General features: G+C 36.5%; 1 protein-coding gene across 1 annotated transcript in view; it reads left to right on the plus strand.

The window, feature by feature from the left end:
- The window catches only part of abcg1 (ATP-binding cassette, sub-family G (WHITE), member 1), a 45146-nt gene extending 36755 nt beyond the window's left edge, over positions 1–8391 (plus strand). Inside the window, exons 9-15 of the mRNA XM_067364912.1 lie at positions 2173–2321; positions 2461–2562; positions 2999–3167; positions 3315–3415; positions 4400–4558; positions 4699–4817; positions 5599–8391. Of these exons, the coding sequence (XP_067221013.1) occupies positions 2173–2321; positions 2461–2562; positions 2999–3167; positions 3315–3415; positions 4400–4558; positions 4699–4817; positions 5599–5827 (1028 nt within the window). The 3' untranslated portion in view covers positions 5828–8391. The remainder of the gene's footprint in view (positions 1–2172; positions 2322–2460; positions 2563–2998; positions 3168–3314; positions 3416–4399; positions 4559–4698; positions 4818–5598) is intronic.
- The last annotated feature ends 9804 nt before the right edge of the window (positions 8392–18195 follow it).

Genomic DNA, 18195 nt, shown 5'->3' on the forward strand with positions numbered 1-18195 from the left:
GTCAGAATTGCGAGTTGTAAAGTCAGAATTGCAAGATATAAAGTCAGAATTGCGAGTTATAAAGTCAGAATTGCGAGTTGTAAAGTCAGAATTGCGAGATATAAAGTCAGAATTGCGAGATATAAAGTCAGAATTGCGAGATATAAAGTCAGAATTGTGAGTTATACAGTCAGAATTGCGAGTTATAAAGTCAGAATTGCGAGTTATAAAGTCAGAATTGCGAGTTATAAAGTCAGAATTGCGAGTTATAAAGTCAGAATTGCGAGATATAAAGTCAGAATTGCGAGATATAAAGTCAGAATTGCGAGTTATAAAGTCAGAATTGCGAGATATAAAGTCAGAATTGCTAGTTATAAAGTCAGAATTGCGAGTTATAAAGTCAAAATTGCGAGTTATAAAGTCAGAATTGCTAGTTATAAAGTCAGAATTACGAGTTATAAAGTCAGAATTGCGAGTTATAAAGTCAGAATTGCGAGATATAAAGTCAGGATTGTGAGTTGTAAAGTCAGAATTGCGAGATATAAAGTCAGAATTGCGAGTTATACAGTCAGAATTGCGAGTTATAAAGTCAGAATTGCGAGATATAAAGTCAGAATTGCGAGTTATAAAGTCAGAATTGTGAGTTATAAAGTCAGAATTGCGAGATATAAAGTCAGAATTGCGAGATATAAAGTCAGAATTGCGAGTTATAAAGTCAGAATTGCGAGATATAAAGTCAGAATTGCTAGTTATAAAGTCAGAATTGCGAGTTATAAAGTCAGAATTGCGAGATATAAAGTCAGAATTGCTAGTTATAAAGTCAGAATTACGAGTTATAAAGTCAGAATTGCGAGTTATAAAGTCAGAATTGCGAGATATAAAGTCAGGATTGTGAGTTGTAAAGTCAGAATTGCGAGATATAAAGTCAGAATTGCGAGTTATAAAGTCAGAATTGCGAGATATAAAGTCAGAATTGAGATATAAAGTCAGAATTGCGAGATATAAAGTCAGGATTGCGAGATATAAAGTCAGAATTGCGAGATATAAAGTCAGAATTGAGATATAAAGTCAGAATTGCGAGATATAAAGTCAGGATTGCGAGATATAAAGTCAGAATTGCGAGTTGTAAAGTCAGAATTGCAAGATATAAAGTCAGAATTGCGAGTTATAAAGTCAGAATTGCGAGTTGTAAAGTCAGAATTGCGAGATATAAAGTCAGAATTGCGAGTTGTAAAGTCAGAATTGCGAGTTGTAAAGTCAGAATTGCGAGTTATAAAGTCAGAATTGCGAGATATAAAGTCAGAATTGCGAGATATAAAGTCAGAATTGCGAAATATAAAGTCAGAATTGCGAGTTGTAAAGTCAGAATTGCGAGTTATAAAGTCAGAATTGCGAGTTATAAAGTTAGAATTGCGAGATATAAAGTCAGAATTGCGAGATATAAAGTCAGAATTGCGAGTTGTAAAGTCAGAATTGCGAGATATAAAGTCAGAATTGCGAGTTATAAAGTCAGAATTGCGAGATATAAAGTCAGAATTGCGAGTTATAAAGTCAGAATTGTGAGTTATAAAGTCAGAATTGTGAGATATAAAGTCAGAATTGTGAGTTATAAAGTCAGAATTGTGAGTTGTAAAGTCAGAATTGTATTTTTCCTTAACAATTGGACATTATAACTTGCAATTGCGTCTTAAAGTCAGAATTGCATGATATAAACTCGCAATTTTTAGAAAATAAAGTCAGAATTGTGACTTTTGCATTTATAACTTTCTAAAAAGTAAGAATTGTGAGATAAAAAGTCACAATTACCTTTTTTTTCCCCATACATTTCTTATGATTAATGTTGCTTTTTTTTTTTTTTTTTTTTTTTTTAAACTGGTATTTTTTATTTGATGAATTCTTTGATGAATAGAGAGTTTGTTTGAAATAGATTTTTTGTAACAATGTAAATCTCTATATATTTATATATTCATCAAAGAATCATAAAAATAAAGTTAAACATGTCTGTTAAAGTTTTTCATAGTTTTCCAGACAGATGCAAAATGTTATTTTTGGACACTATCTATACATGAATAAATAGTACACTGACCATAACACAGAGAATAAAAATAATACACATCTGCATTCTCAACACAAGCTGCATCAGTGTTTTGACCTACTCAACAGCAGCTGAGCGTATTTTCTTCTTTTCTCCAGTAATGGAGGTGGCTTCTGGTGAATACGGTGACCAGACGGCTCGGCTGGTGAAGGCTGTTCAGGAGCAGAAGTGTGAGAAAGACTACAAAAGTGAAATGAATGGTAATGGGGTCCATAACCCCTTCCTGTGGCACAGAGCATCTGATGAGGTATGTATAGAAACATATAAAGCCTTTATGTAACACAATGCAGTGGGTGTTATGTCATATGAGAGATATGCATCTCTGTTTGTTTGACTCAAATCATTTAGCACACAATAGATGTAATCATTTAACCTGTTTTCTTCAGGACTCTTCATCTTCGGAGGGTTGCCATAGTTTTTCTGCCAGCTGCTTGACGCAGTTTTGCATCCTTTTCAAGAGAACTTTTCTTAGCATCCTGAGAGATTCGGTAAGCAGCACTGCCACCTAGTGGGGATGTTTAGTAACACATTCACAGCAGATCCAAATATGTCATAAAGAACATCAGATGTTTAAACAGAAGTCTCTTATCTTATAATAATAAGATAAATTGTGGCATTCTGGGTCAATAAAATTATTATTATATAATGAAATATGCATAAATGCAACACAAACGATTGATTATTTATATAATATTTTTTTTCTTTCGGAAATAACTCATATTGTGTACATGATTACATAGGAATTTTATATTGAACCGTAATCATTAAAAATTAGAATGTACACTTAAAGTTGTTTTTCATCAGAATTTCTTATATTTTAATTCTAAAATTAGATTTAAAAATAAACGTGTCCTATTTGCTCCCAGTTATTTTCAAATCAGAAGGAACATGAGTTTGATTTGAACATGATTTTTCTCCGTTTAGGTGTTGACTCACTTGCGTATCATGTCTCATCTTGGGATTGGAGTTCTGATTGGTCTGTTATACCTGGGCATTGGCAATGAGGCCAAGAAAGTCCTTAGCAACTCTGGCTTCCTGTTCTTCTCCATGTTGTTCCTCATGTTTGCAGCTTTGATGCCCACCGTTCTCACCTGTGAGTCTGAAAAATTATAAATATTCTTCATACAAGAAAGACTTTGATGCACATTTACATTGTAAAACTATTCTTTGTATGTAAAAAAACAATCGTTAACTTGATCTTAACATGCTATGTATCTGTTCTTTCTGACTGTTATTGTAGTTCCACTTGAGATGGGAGTCTTTTTGAGGGAACATCTAAATTACTGGTACAGTCTAAAGGCATACTACTTGGCCAAAACAATGGCGGACATCCCGTTTCAGGTAACATGGAACAAATAAAACATGAGGAACAGTAACTTGCTCTGTTGTGCTGCTAAGCTAGATGATTCACAAAGTGGATAAGAATAAGGTTTAGATTGGGGTTTCCTCAGAGTACAGACACATATCAAGTTAAAAATGGAACAAAAAGGGAATCACTAAGATGGTTTTGGCATAAAAACAATATTGGAGCTTGAATGGGATTTGCTTTTCGGGTCAAATCACTGTTTGCTCAATATAGACAAATCCTGCTGCAACATTACATAAGCGGGCTTTGCTTTTCCCCATCGGAAATATTCTGTAGTGTTTCTACAAGAAATATTCTTCAGTTAGAGAAATATGTTAAACATTTGGGATTTTTTTTCTTAGCCTGAAAAATCAATAAATAAAATAAAGGGATGCTTTTTTACATTTATCTTCCTTTAGTGTGTAATGTTGCTGTTTGAGCATGAAAAAAGTCCCTCCAATGGGAGTTATTCCTCTATATCAGTGTCACTCTTTCTGAACGTCTCCATTATAGTCTTGAGTTTTCTTCTGGGAATGAACACATCACAATATTCCTCATTTAAATAATTCCCGCCCAAGGAATACGCAAAAAACAAATGGATGAGGCATGGTTGAGTTGTGTTAGTAGTGGGTTGAAACTTGCAGTAATGGTAAAGGGCATTAGATTTCCAAAACACGTTCGAAGCGGTTGACCAATCACAGTACGTTAGTCCAGTCGACCAACCAGAGCACACTGCGCTTTTTCAGAGAGACAGGATCTAAACATAACGATAATGACAGACTAGAAAGAGAGGTGCTGCAACAATGGAGAATATGTGAAACATAATGTTATTTTTTTTAAAGAAGAAGAAATAGTAAGCACATTTTCAACTGACTTTTGCGATTTGACTGACATTTTCAATTGACTGTTGCGGAGGAAAATCAGATTTCAGTTTTCTCTTTGAAGCAGACACTTCAAAATACTTGTTTTCTGCCTCACAGATTGTGTTCCCAGTGGCCTACTGCAGTATAGTGTACTGGATGACATCTCAACCTTCAGATGCAGTCCGCTTCATTCTTTTCCTGGCTTTAGGGACACTCACGTCACTTGTTGCACAGTCCTTGGGACTGCTGATAGGAGCAGCATCCACATCATTACAAGTAAATACATTTACTGTTGTCTTGTCCTGTAAAGCTCTGTCATAAACGTGATATTATTTGAAGAATTTGCCTCATTATCAATCAATCAATCAATGAAAGTCATATAAAGAAAATGATGCAGTATTGTGTTTCCTTGACAGGTAGCAACTTTTGTTGGTCCTGTGACAGCCATCCCCGTGCTGCTCTTTTCAGGTTTCTTTGTCAGTTTTGACACCATCCCAAAATACCTCCAATGGATCTCATACATTTCCTATGTCAGGTAAGGGAACCTCAAGAAATGCTCATTATAGCTAAAGTTGAGATATGATAGATACTCTAAGTGCTAAATCATTCATCTGAAATATTTAAAGGTGCCATTGAACGTTTTTTCACAAGATGTAATATAAGTCTAAGGTGTCCTCTGAATGTGTCTGTGAAGTTTCAGCTCAAAATACCCCATAGATTTTTTTTAATTAATTTTTTTAACTGCCTATTTTGAGGCATCATTAGAAATGCGGCGATTCAGGCTGTGGCCCCTTTAATTGCCTGCGCTCTCCGCCCCCTCCCGAGCTCTCGACTCTATCATTGCATAAACAAAGTTCACACAGCTAATATAACCCTCAAAATGTTCGTCATTATTTGCTGTTTTACTTTGAAATAGGTCTCATTACAAAGATTAAATGTGCTACAAATGTAATTGCTTGTTGTCTTTAAGTATGTAAGATGAAGTACAGCTATCATAAAGGGGTTTATAGTGAATGTCTGATTTATCAGGATTATTCACAATTACTACTTATTACCAAATAAGTAAATAAATGATCATGACATATTGATTTAAATTTAAATGATTTTATGATGCATGCATACAAAGAGGACTGTTATGAAAGACATGCAAATATGTTGGAAAAATGTAGCAGACTTAGTTTAGTGGTCAACATACAAAATATTTGACAACAGAATGCTGCATTTAACCAATCAGAAACAAGTATTACAGAGAACTGAATAATAAAACAAAACAGTATACCAAAAACACTCTAAATCAGTTGTCCTCTGACTTTCAGATATGGTTTTGAAGGAGTCATTCTGTCCATATACGGGCTTGACCGTGAGGACCTGCACTGCGACAAAGACGAGACATGCCACTTCCAGAAGTCAGAAGCCATTTTGAAGGAGCTGGATGTTGAGGATGCAAAGCTGTACTTGGACTTTATTGTGCTGGGCATCTTCTTTGTGTCGCTCCGTCTGATTGCCTACTTCATCCTCCGATACAAGATCAGTGCTGAGAGGTAGACTCGTGGAAGACGTGATGGAGAGAGTACTGTCGAGACTTTCTTGCTCAGGGAGGGCTAGGCTGAGAAAGCCAAAGCAGAGAGGGTTTGTTCCCTCAAAAAGAAACATCGCCATGTTTCCCTACACTGGACAGAAACCTGGGCTGAACCTGAAGTCACAGTATGTAAATGCCCAGCTTTTGCATGCTTTTTATAAGAAAATAAAGCACTTAGAACCCAACAGTTTTGGGACTCAACCAAACATCTGCCAGATAGACAAAGAAACATGGCCGCACTGAAGAAAATTCACAGGAGCAGACATTCAGCAGTTGACTGAAAAAGTAATGGGCTAATTTGTGTGATCACATTAGAAAGCAGGAATCTTTCTCTTGTTGTATTGAATGTGCACATGTAGTCTACTTCAAATCTGTACTTGCAGATAATATAATATTAACGAAATAAAAGCCACTTGAGTGTAGTTAATAAGAGCACACTTTCATGACTGCTTCATAACTTAAACCCAAAAATTACATTTCTGTCATTAAGTTCTCGGCCGAACATTCATCGAACTCCCGGTTCTACGTCAGAACGTCGGCTCAGTATTGGCCGGCTCCTGCGTCAGCATCACACGCATGTGTCGTGCTGCTCACGTGATCAGTGTTGGCCAATGCTGAGTCGGCGCTCTGACGTAGAACGTAAACAGCATAGGAGAATAACAGGGGAGAGATGAATTTGTTGAATATTATTTGTAAAAGTCATTATTTTTTTTATTTTTATTTTTGTGCACAAAAATTGTTCTCTTTACTCAATAACATTAGGGTTGAACCACTGTAGTCACGCTGACTTTAGTACTTTTCTGGACCATTAATGATGGTAATTATGTTGCTTTCTATTGGAGATATAAAACCTCTTGGATTTCATCAAAAATATCTTAATTTGTCTTCCGAAGATGAACAAAGGTCTTACAGGTTTGGAACGACACAAGGGTGAGTATTTAATGAGAAAAATGTCATTTTTGGGTGAACTACGCTTTAAATACACATTTAAAAGTCTCAGTTTAAAGTACATTTTAAGTCATGTTTTAATTATATTTTGTTTGTAGTGTTATTTGATATTACTTTAAAAAAAAAAAAAAATATATATATATATATATATTTTAAATCCACTAAATTGCAACTTCATCATTACAAATGTGTCCGTAAATATTGCATTCAGTTTATTAAGTAGGCCTAATCCTTTCAAAAGTATGCTAAAGTGCACTTTTTTTCCACAAGGGTGCCCATGTTAAGCATACTTTTTTTCTTTTTTTCCCTGTGTAATGGTTGGATGTAAAAGACAAAAATTAATTTAACCTAGCAACCTATTAATCTATCAAAAAAAAGATGACTGGATCTCATTAGAATGAAAAAGGAAACATGCATCAAATCCTAATAGCATGTAATTTCTGTGCCACTAGTGTCATCAAACAGAACTGCAAAAAATAATGACTGTTTTCAGAAAGGTTTCTTGAACACTCCTGCTTCTGTCATTGGCCGAACAAATCAATAGTCCCTCCCCCATCACAAATGTTGTAAAAGCAACTGGCATACAAGGATACAGCCTAGTGTTCGCTTGATAATGTGGGATGTTTTAATTCATGCTGACATTTCTGAGTATTTAAAAAATCTGGGTTAATATGGGAAAGGTATTTATTATAGAATCGAACAAAAAGTCCCCATACAGCATGTTTTGAAAATTGTTCTCTATTTCTTTATGACTTTAGTAATTGTGCACAGTACATCTGAAAACCATCCTCATATTCAAATATGGATTTTGACAGCTTTTCCAAAAAGCTGGGCTTCTCTTTGTAACCAAATGATATTTTTAAATGTTCAAAAAGCAAATTATTGGACTTCATCACTAAGTTAACAATCCCATAGTTGTCAAACCCTAAAACGTTTCTCCTACTCTCAGAAATGTCTTTTATGAAAGGTTTACAAGTTCACGTTTACTGTTTGAAATGCCTTTGATTTTCCTGAATTATAGATTTGAAGGTCATGTAAGTTATCATAGAGGATCTCACACACTTCCATGTGGCATTTATTATCTAAACTTGTTTTATTCACGTTAAAGGGTCATTGTCATTATTCTTTGACATCTATGCACAGATTTCATGCTTACGGGACAATAAAACAAAATGATGTAATTGCAAGGTCAATGCAAAAGTGAAAATGTGACAAAAATGAAGAATGTTATTTATTATCTGTGTTCTTTGTATTAAATGTCCATTTTGCAGATGTTTAGTGACCTCCGAGCTATATGTCCCCATGCAGAGCATTATTCACCAAACATTGCAGGCACAATGTGAATGCTGAGCTTAACTTAAGTGTTATGAAAATTATAATCATACCAAACCTTGTCTGTTGACCTTGATGTGGAAATTGATGCAAATTATATTTTAAACCATCTTAGCTGTATTACCACTACTCTGTTGGAAGATTATTTCCACTTAGAATGTAGTGCATATTTATGTTTTTTAATTAAATGTATATGTTAATTGTGTATTTTTTCTTTCTTATTTAGCTTCCTTCTTTGAATCTTGCACTTACAGTATAAACCTTAGAAACAAAATGATAGGGATTGTTATATATAGACATTCAATTTCTCTATTTTGAAAGTTATGTCACTTTCCATATCTGAAATTGTCTACTAGTTACAATGTTTCTGTTACACAAATTTAATGTAACAATAGTTACATTTTAAATATAATAATAATAAAGATTTATTGTTTTCAAATTGCTTGTTTTTTTGTTTTTGTTTTTGATTATTAAAAAGATTACATAATATTGATAGAAGATACGATTAATACAATTTAAAATGAAAATGTATATAGGTATACCGAGGAAAAATACACATATGGGATCCCCTCGGGTCTCTACATATGGGCACCCAGCCTAGCACTGGTTTTCAAAAATAAAACGAGTGAAGGCCTGCGCTGGACGCTCCACCATGTCTGGCTGCCGAGGATGATGGAGGAACTCAACAGGGTTTGCCCGTAGGGAACTCTGGAGCAATATAAGCTCACGTATCTGGTTCACTAGGAGAAGAAAAGCTCAGCAAGCCGGCACTAAGCCGGGGCCTCACGGTGTCTCTGACCACTTGAGGTGAGAACACAGGAGAATACCAGCTCTACACGAAGGCTATAGAATCTAGTGAAAGTGTTATGTGTCGCCAGCCCGCAGCTCTACATATATCTGTCAGTGAGGCACCTAGTGCCAGTGCCTAGGAGGATGCAACACTTCTGGTAAGGCAAGGCAAGGCAATTTTATTTGTATAGCACATTTCATACACAATGGTAATTCAAAGTGCTTTACATAAAGAAAAAGAATAAAAATAGAACAAAAGGAATAGAAATAACAGTATTTAAAATGCATTAAAAGTCATCAGAATCATGATGATACATAAAAGATATAAAAATACATTAAAAATGAAATAAAAACAGGAAAAGAATTTAAAGAATAAAAAGATAATACGTATAAAATAAAGTGCAAACAGTTCGGACATAGCACAGTGCTCAATCAGCAAATGCATAGGTAAAAAGATGTGTTTTGAGTCTGGATTTGAATGTGGCTACTGTTGGAGCACACCTGATCTCTTCTGGAAGCTGGTTCCAGCTGCGGCTGGCGTAACAGCTAAAAGCAGACTCTCCCTGCTTTGAGTGAGCCCTTGGTGTTTTTAAGTGAGTTGATCCTGATGATCTGAGTGATCTGTTAGGTTTATATTCTATGAGCATATCTGCAATGTATTGAGGTCCTAGGCCATTGAGTGATTTATAAACAAGCAACAGTACTTTAAAATCAATTCTAAATGCAACTGGAAGCCAGTGCAAGGACCTGAGGACTGGTGTGATGTGTTCATGTTTTCGGGTTCTGCTCAGAATCCTGGCAGCAGCGTTCTGTACGAGCTGCAGCTGTCTTATGGTCTTTTTGGGAAGACCAGTGAGGAGCCCATGACAATAATCCACCCTGCTGGTGATGAAAGCATGAACAAGTTTCTCTAAGTCTTGACTGGAGACAAAGCATCTAATTCTTGCAATATTTTTGAGATGATAATATGCTGATTTAGTTATTGTTTTACATGGTACTGAAACTCAGGTCTGACTGCAAAATCACACCAAGATTCCTGACTTGTTGTTTGACCCCTAGAGTGAAGGTACATGTTCATTTTGAGAACCTCATCTTTGTTTCCAAACACAATGACTTCAGTTTTGTCTTTGTTTAACTGAAGGAAGTTTAGGCACATCCAATTTTTAATTTCATCAATGGGGAGTCAATGGGGCTGTAGTCATTGGGTGATAGGGCTAGATAAATCTGGGTGTCATCTGCATAGCTGTGATATGCAATTTGGTTCTTTCTCATTATTTGGCTCTGGCAGCATATATAGGTTGAACAGGAGGGGTGCAAGTATTGAACCTTGAGGGACTCCGCATTTCATGGATGTCCACTCAGACTTATGGTCACCGATACTCACATAATAGCCTCTCCCTTCTAAGTATGACCTGAACCATTTAAGGACCATCCCAGAAAGCCCAACCCAGTTTTCGAGCCTGTCAAGAAGAACGTTGTGATCGACAGTGTCAAACGCAGCACTGAGGTCAAGTAGAACCAGCACTGATTTACCTGTATCTGTGTTTAGGCAAATATCATTTATTATCTTTATGAGTGCTTTTTCTGTGCTGTGATGCGGTCGGAAACCAGATTGAAAGTTATCAAAGTATCCATTCAAGCTTAAGAACTTGTTCAGCTGATTGAAAACAACTTTTTCAATGATCTTGCCTATGAAAGGAAGATTTGAGATTGGCCTGTAGTTGCTCAGTATGGTGTTATCCAGATTGCTCTTTGTCAGGAGGGGCTTAACAACTGCAGTTTTCAGGGATTTTAGAAAAATGCCAGAGAGAAGTGAGGCATTTACCACTTCTAGGAGATCTGCTTCTAAACAGTTTAACACTCTTTTGAAAAAAGATGTGGGAAGTGTGTCAAGGGCGCAGGTTGATGTTTTAAGGTGCTGTACTGTTTCTTCCAAAATTTTACCATCAATTGCTTCGAAATCAGACATAATAGCTACTTTCTGAGGTTGTGATCTGATCTGTTTTACCCCAGTGCAGCTCAAGGATGTGCTGATCGCCTTTCTGATATTATTAATTTTCTCAGAGAAAAAGGAAGCAAACTCACAACATTTGCTGTCTGAGAGCATTTCACTGGGAATCTGACTTGGGGGGTTTGTTAGTCTCTCTACTGTAGCAAAAAGAGTGCGGGTGTTGTTTAAGTTTCTGTTTATAATATTTGAGAAGAAGGTCTGTCTAGCTTTGCCTAATTCCACATTGAAAGCATGAAGAATATCTTTATAGATGTTATGATGGATTTCAAGTTTTGTCTTTCGCCACATGCGCTCAGCTTTTCTGCATTGGTAGAGTAAGCTCTCAACCTGACCGGGCTTGGGCTTTGTGTAACAAGGTGATGGCATCCACTATCCAGTGGACCATCCTCTGCTTGGAGACAGACTTTCCCTTCTGCTGGCCTCCCATAACAGTCAAAGAGCTGCTCTGAGTTACTGAAGCTTTGTGTTCGGTCCATGTACAGTCGCAGAGCGTGGACAGGACAGAGCAAAGCTAGGCCTGGGTCTGACTCCTCCAGGGCCAGCACTTGCAGGTTCATTACCTGGTCCCTGAGGGGAGTGGTGGGAACCTTGGGCACATGGCCAGGCCAAGGTCTCAGGATCATGTAAGAATCAGCAGTCCCGAACTCCAGGCACAATTCATTGACCGAAAATGCCTGCAGGTCCCCTACATTCTTAATGGAACAAGGTTTAATGGAAGAATTTTTAACTCCAATGACTGCAAAGGCTCAAACAGGAAATTCTGGAGTGCTCTAAGCACCAGAGCCAAATACCAAATGGATATAGAGTGAGGGCGAGGAGGATTTAACCTTCTCGCCCCCCTGAGAAACCTAACGCCTTATCCCCTGTTGGGTCTTGATATGAAGATATTGCAGCAGCATATATTTTCAGGGTGGATGGAGACAGCCTTCTTTACAACCCATGCTGCAGGAAGGAAAGCATGGCTCTGATTAAGCATCTTTGGGGGTCTTCTCAGTGAGAAGAACACCACTTGGTGAACAGTTTCCACTTCAAGGAATATTCATATTTTGTATTTCGAAGTGATTGTGTTCGCTACATCCTGGGGTAGGTCACCTAGAACCTCCGTGTCCCATCCAGACATAGTTTCCAGAGGTCTGGACGCAGGTGCCACAGAGTGCCCCATCTATGAGAAAGCAGGTCCATCCTCAGAGGAATACGCCAGGGAGGGGCTGTTTTCACGATACAGAAAATGCATGTCAACATTACAATTTGGAGTGATCTATTATCAGAGGTGACAAATCATGCAGTTAGCTAACAATCTATCCATTTAAACAATGTATTTTTAAGGCAGAAACAATGAGCCCATTGAAGTAATTAATACATGTTAACAAATGATTAGGATATATAAGAAGATTTGCATTGGTGCATGCTGATCCATAGTTTTAATCATCTGAAGTCCTCGCAAGAGTTGGCGCTGTCTCTTCACAAGTGTTGAGGCATCTCTTAAGTATATAAGAGGCTGGATCCAACTGGAGCTTATGTACTTTCTGGTTACTTTGGGATGGGCCTCCTGAGATAAAACAGAAAAGCAAATTGAAAATAATTAATAAAATAACCAGATATATGATAAAATTGGTGTTATATGATCATAATTTCTTGACCTAGCAAGAACTTTAGCAGCTGTATTTTGTACTAATTGTAGCTTGGGGGGGGGGGGGGGTGCAGGACAACCAGTCAGCTTGTTTATTGAAGATGCAAGACAACCAGCTAGTACAATGAAGTAGTGACTGTAGAACCCTGTCTTTACATCAGCTGACATGAACATCACCAGCCTTCACTGAGGTGAACTGAATGCCCCTGAACTTGGGGGGACGCCAGGTGAACTGATAGCCGAGTCTGATGGTCCAGATGAGCCAGTAAAGAGGGGCTGAGGAGTGCTAGCCAGGCTTTAGGAGACCATACAAGTGGGACCAAAGGGACCACCGACATCCCTGCAGCGGGGCAGTGAGGTGGAACACAGGGACCTGACTCAGGAGGCTCAATCGTGGCCCAAAGTGAGGACTGAGTGTGCAGTGCAACACTTACCTAGTTCAATTGTTGGGCAGAGGGTGCATGAGAAGACTTGGTTGCATTCTCGGACTGCTCACTGCTTCCTGCTGGCGATAGAAGAGGAGGATGAGAGTGGTAAGGCTTTATGCTGCTAATTGTTCTCCGTAACCTCTTATGGGATCCAGAGATAGAGGAAACTGCTCTTTTTTTTTTTTTTTGACAATTTGGGTACCTTTGGGCAGAACAGAAACAAAATTAAAAGATTTTCCACCCGGTCCTCTTCCACCATCTCCCGAAGTGCCGCTCCCTCCATCTCTGGGTCGCCCGTCTCAGGACCGCTTGTTCTTACGCTTGCCGCCTTGTTTAGGGGGGGCCTGGACAGGCTGGGTGGCCTGCCTGCAACCGGCTACATGACGCTGCTTAGGTGGAGGCTGCTGCTACTGTGTGGGAGCAGGGACAAATACAGGAAGATGCCCTTGACGATGAACTGGCAGGGGTGCTGCAGGCAGGATGTGTTTAATTGCCTGTGTCTGCTTTTGTGCAGCCAAGAACTGCTATGCAAAGCTCTCAAACACATTGCCAAAAAGGTCGGCCTGGGAGACTGGAGAATTTAAAAATTGGATCTTATCAGCATCCCACATGTCTGCCAGGCACAGCCAGAGATCGCGTTCCTGCACCACCAATGTGGACATCGCTCGATCCAGGAAGAGCGCAGTGACCTTAGTCGCTCACAGGGCGAGGTCGGTCACTGTGTGGAGCTCTTGCAGCATCTCTGGGTGCACCCTCATGCAGCTCTTTGAGCACTTTGACCTGATGGACCTGGAAAAGCACCATAGCATGCAAGGCAGAGGCGGCCTCTCCACAAGCTCCATAAATCTTGCCAGTTAGACTGGACAAGTACTTACAGGCCCGGTAGGGGAGACATGGCTCGGGACACGGTGGAGGTCTTCACTTGAGCCCGACCCTCTCGGTAGCCCAGGCAAGCAAAGCCATCAGCTCTGGGTCTCACTCGGACAATGCTATCATCCCTATCATAGCTGGATCAAGGAACAGGTGAGGGATCTCCACCCTGTTTGAGGTACTGGAGTCTAGACCACAACATCGCGATGGTCATCTTCCTGCAGTGGGTGTATGACTCTTCCATGAAAGCCACCTCTGCTTGATTCCCAGACACATGAGGCTAGCGATCGTGACCATCAGCTGGTGTAGGTAATGACCGTGTCCAGAAACACAAGGGTGACATCTTTAGTAAGATGCAATGTCACACCTGTGTAATGCTCTTCTAGGATATTAGCTCTGTTATATTAGCTCGGCTGAAAGGGAACCAGGACTTACAAGCAACTCTGTGCACTTATTATAGTGCCATCTTGTGCCTAATTCTAAAATAATAATAATAATAATAATAAATAAATAAATAAATAAACATTCTGTGACCGGTGCATTAGAAATGCAGTATAATGGACATACAGTATCATTTTAGACACACGTACAATTTGAAATTATGACCACATTTGAGTAAAAATTAATTTTAATAACACATTACTTGAGCTAGTTGTGAAAGCAATATTTCTTATTTCATTTTAGATAAAATAACTAAAATAAACTAATAACTAAATACAAACTATAGAGAGATGTTAAAAAAAAGAAGAAGAAATTAACAAAAACAAATGGGTGGGGTGTTGGGCTATATATTTGGTTCTACTATCACCGTGAACTATCATTGTGAACTATCACCACAAACCACAATAGCCAAATGAGATCATTCAATTTTAGATGAATTTCATGTATGTTATAGGTCCCTTTCAAATGAGTGTGAAGTTATCTTCTGTAGCTCAAAATTTATCTGTATCTTTATATATATATATATATATATATATATATATATATATATATATATATATATATATTTTTTTTTTTTTTTTTTTTAAACTTATTATTAAACTAATAATAAAAAAACGGATAGAAACAGATCACAAGTCAGGGGTGGGCAATGTTGGTCCTGGAGTGCTGCTGTCCTACAAAGTTTAGCTCCAACCCTAATCAAACACACGTGTACAAGCTAATCAAAGACTTAAGGATTAATAAGGCTACAGGCAGCTGAGTTTTTTATTTATTTATTATTTTAGGGTTGGAGCTAAACTCTGCAGGACAACGACACTCCAGGACCAACGTTGCCTATCCATGTGCTAAGTTCTAAGAGATTTCTTATCCTGTAATATAGGCAAAACTGCACAGAAATTAAATGGCTGATGAGATCCAAAAGTGTATGAAGTTTGGTTACTTTAGGTGAAAAGGGGTGTGCTACAGAGCCCCTCAAATACAACCATATAAAATATATTCCAACGTGTGTGCAATTATTCAAGTTTGATTTTTTTTTTTTTTTTTTAATTAAAAAAAAAAAAAAAAAAAAACCTTAGGAAAACAATAGGGCCCTTTGCCCCTTAGGGTTTTGGCCCTAAAAATTTTACTGGTTTATTTAAAGTTATACTACTAAACTTGGGCAGTTCGGAAAAGCATATCTCAGCATATTTCAGCATATATGACATTTAGAACAATGTAATTTGTTAATATGTAACTAAGAAATTATTTCCACAACAGCTTGACAGCAGTTTATCCCTTTGAACTATAATTCACAAAACTGATGATACTTGGCTGAGGCCAAGCAAGAACATTTATGCATTTAACACACTTATGCAAAGCATCTGACTTTGCATTTATTATTTCATCAGTTCATTCAGTCCATGGGAACCAAATACATGACCTTGGTGTTTCAAGACCCATGCTCTGTTGTATTCTAAAACTTACATTTTTGTATTTAGGAAGTTATGCATAGTCAACACAAGTATTCCTTTGTGCATTATAAGCATAGACTAAGTAATTAATTGAGTAATTTTAGCATGCATAAAAATGATAGGCCAAGATTATATATATATATATATATATATATATATATATATATATATATATATATATATATATATATATATATATATATATATTATATAGTGCCCTCCACAATTATTGGCACCCCTTAGTAAATATGAGCAAAGGTGGATGTGAAAATAAATCTGCATTGTTTATCCTTTTGCTGTTTCATTCAAAAAAATTCACAAAATTCTAACCTTTCATTTAAGTAAAACAGTTGAAAGTGGGGGAAACTCACATTATGAAATAAATGTTTTTCTCCAAAACATGTTGGCCACAATTATTGGCACACCTATAAATTCTTATGAGTAAAATATCTCTGAAGTATATTCCCATTCATATTTACATTTTTTAGCACACCAGGCTGACTAGGAGCATGAAATTGTCCAGCCATGATTTCCTGTTCCACTGGAGTATAAAGATGAGGAAACACAAAGGCCAAATTCCCGTAATCATTCATCACAATGAGTGATTGTCAGTGTTCTCCAAACTCATCAGGCATTATAGGTGAAGACTCAGAGCTGTTATCTTGGCAAAAGGAGGTTGCAAAAAGTGATAAAAGGGTGGCAATAATTGTGGCCAACGTGTTTTGGAGAAAAACATTTATTTCATAATGTGATTTCCCCCCACTTTCAATTCTTTTCCTTCAATAAAAGGTTATTATATATATATACAGCTATGGAAAAAATTAAGAGACCACTTAACATTGATTTCTGAACTTGGAGTGGTCTCTTAATTTTTTTCCATAGCTGTATATATATATATATATATATATATATATATATATATATATATATATATATATATATATATATATACAGTACAGTCCAAAAGTTTGGAACCACTAAGATTTTTAATGTTTTTAAAAGAAGTTTCATCTGCTCACCAAGGCTACATTTATTTAATTAAAAATACAGTAAAAAACAGTAATATTGTGAAATATTATTACAATTTAAAATAACTGTGTACTATTTAAATATATTTGACAGAGTAATTTATTCCTGTGATGCAAAGCTGAATTTTCAGCATCGTTACTCCAGTCTTCAGTGTCACATGATCCTTCAGAAATCATTCTAATATGCTGATTTGCTGCTCAATAAATATTTATGATTAATTTCAATGTTGAAAACAGTTGTGTACTTTTTTTTCAGGATTCCTTGATGAATAGAAAGTTCAAAAGAACAGCATTTATCTGAAATACAAAGCTTCTGTAGCATTATACACTACCGTTCAAAAGTTTGGGGTCAGTAAGAATTTTTATTTTTATTTTTTTGAAAAGAAATTAAAGAAATGAAAACTTTTATTCAGCAAGGATGCATTAAATCAATCTAAAGTGGCAGTAAAGACATTTATGTTACAAATGATTAAATTTCAGATAAACACTGTTCTTTTGAACTTTCTATTCATCAAATAATCCTGAAAAAAAATATTGTACACAAATATTTTGTACAATTGTACACATTAAATGTTTCTTGAGCATCAAATCATCATATTAGAATGATTTCTGAAGTATCATGTGTCATCATTTTTAATTAAATAAATGTAGACTTGGTGAGCAGACGAAACTTATTTTAAAAACATTAAAAATCTTAGTGGTTCCAAACTTTTGGACTGTACTGTATATATATATATATATATATATATATATATATATATATATATATATATATATATATATATATATATATATATATATATATTTTATTCACATAAAAACTTTAATCAGTGAACACAGACAGAAGCTCAACTGTACTTGAACACAGACTTGTACAAGAACACACCTCACTGGTTCTTGTGGATACTCAAGCATGCTGTGTAACACATGAGAATGAATGAACCTTGAACTTAAGCACGCTTGAGCTTCCGTGACAGAATCTGATTGCTGTAAACATTATTCACTGATAAATGTTTATATATGAATAAAAGTCTAAATTTAATATGTTAATCATAAAAACAAAAAAACAATCATGTCTCTTCAGAAGACTTGAATTAAACCGATTGATTCATATGGATTTATCTCTTTTTGAATGTTTTTAAATATCAGACTTTTGGGTGAATAGACTTTCAATGGAGGGACAGAAATCTCTCAGATTTCATTAAAAATATCTTTATTTGTGTTTTAAAGAGCAGCGCGACAGAACCCATTATAATCAGTGATGCTGTCTATTGTCTACTGTTTTTGGTTGAACATCTGGAGCATATGGCACACAAAATTGGAAACACTTCAGAAGTCTTCATCTGGTTGAAGTCTAGATTTGTTTCCATCCACCAATTTTTATGACAATTTTGTTCTCTTGAACC

Source organism: Chanodichthys erythropterus, chromosome 17, assembly GCF_024489055.1.
Source record: "Chanodichthys erythropterus isolate Z2021 chromosome 17, ASM2448905v1, whole genome shotgun sequence".
In the NCBI taxonomy this organism is placed as follows: Eukaryota; Metazoa; Chordata; class Actinopteri; order Cypriniformes; family Xenocyprididae; genus Chanodichthys; species Chanodichthys erythropterus.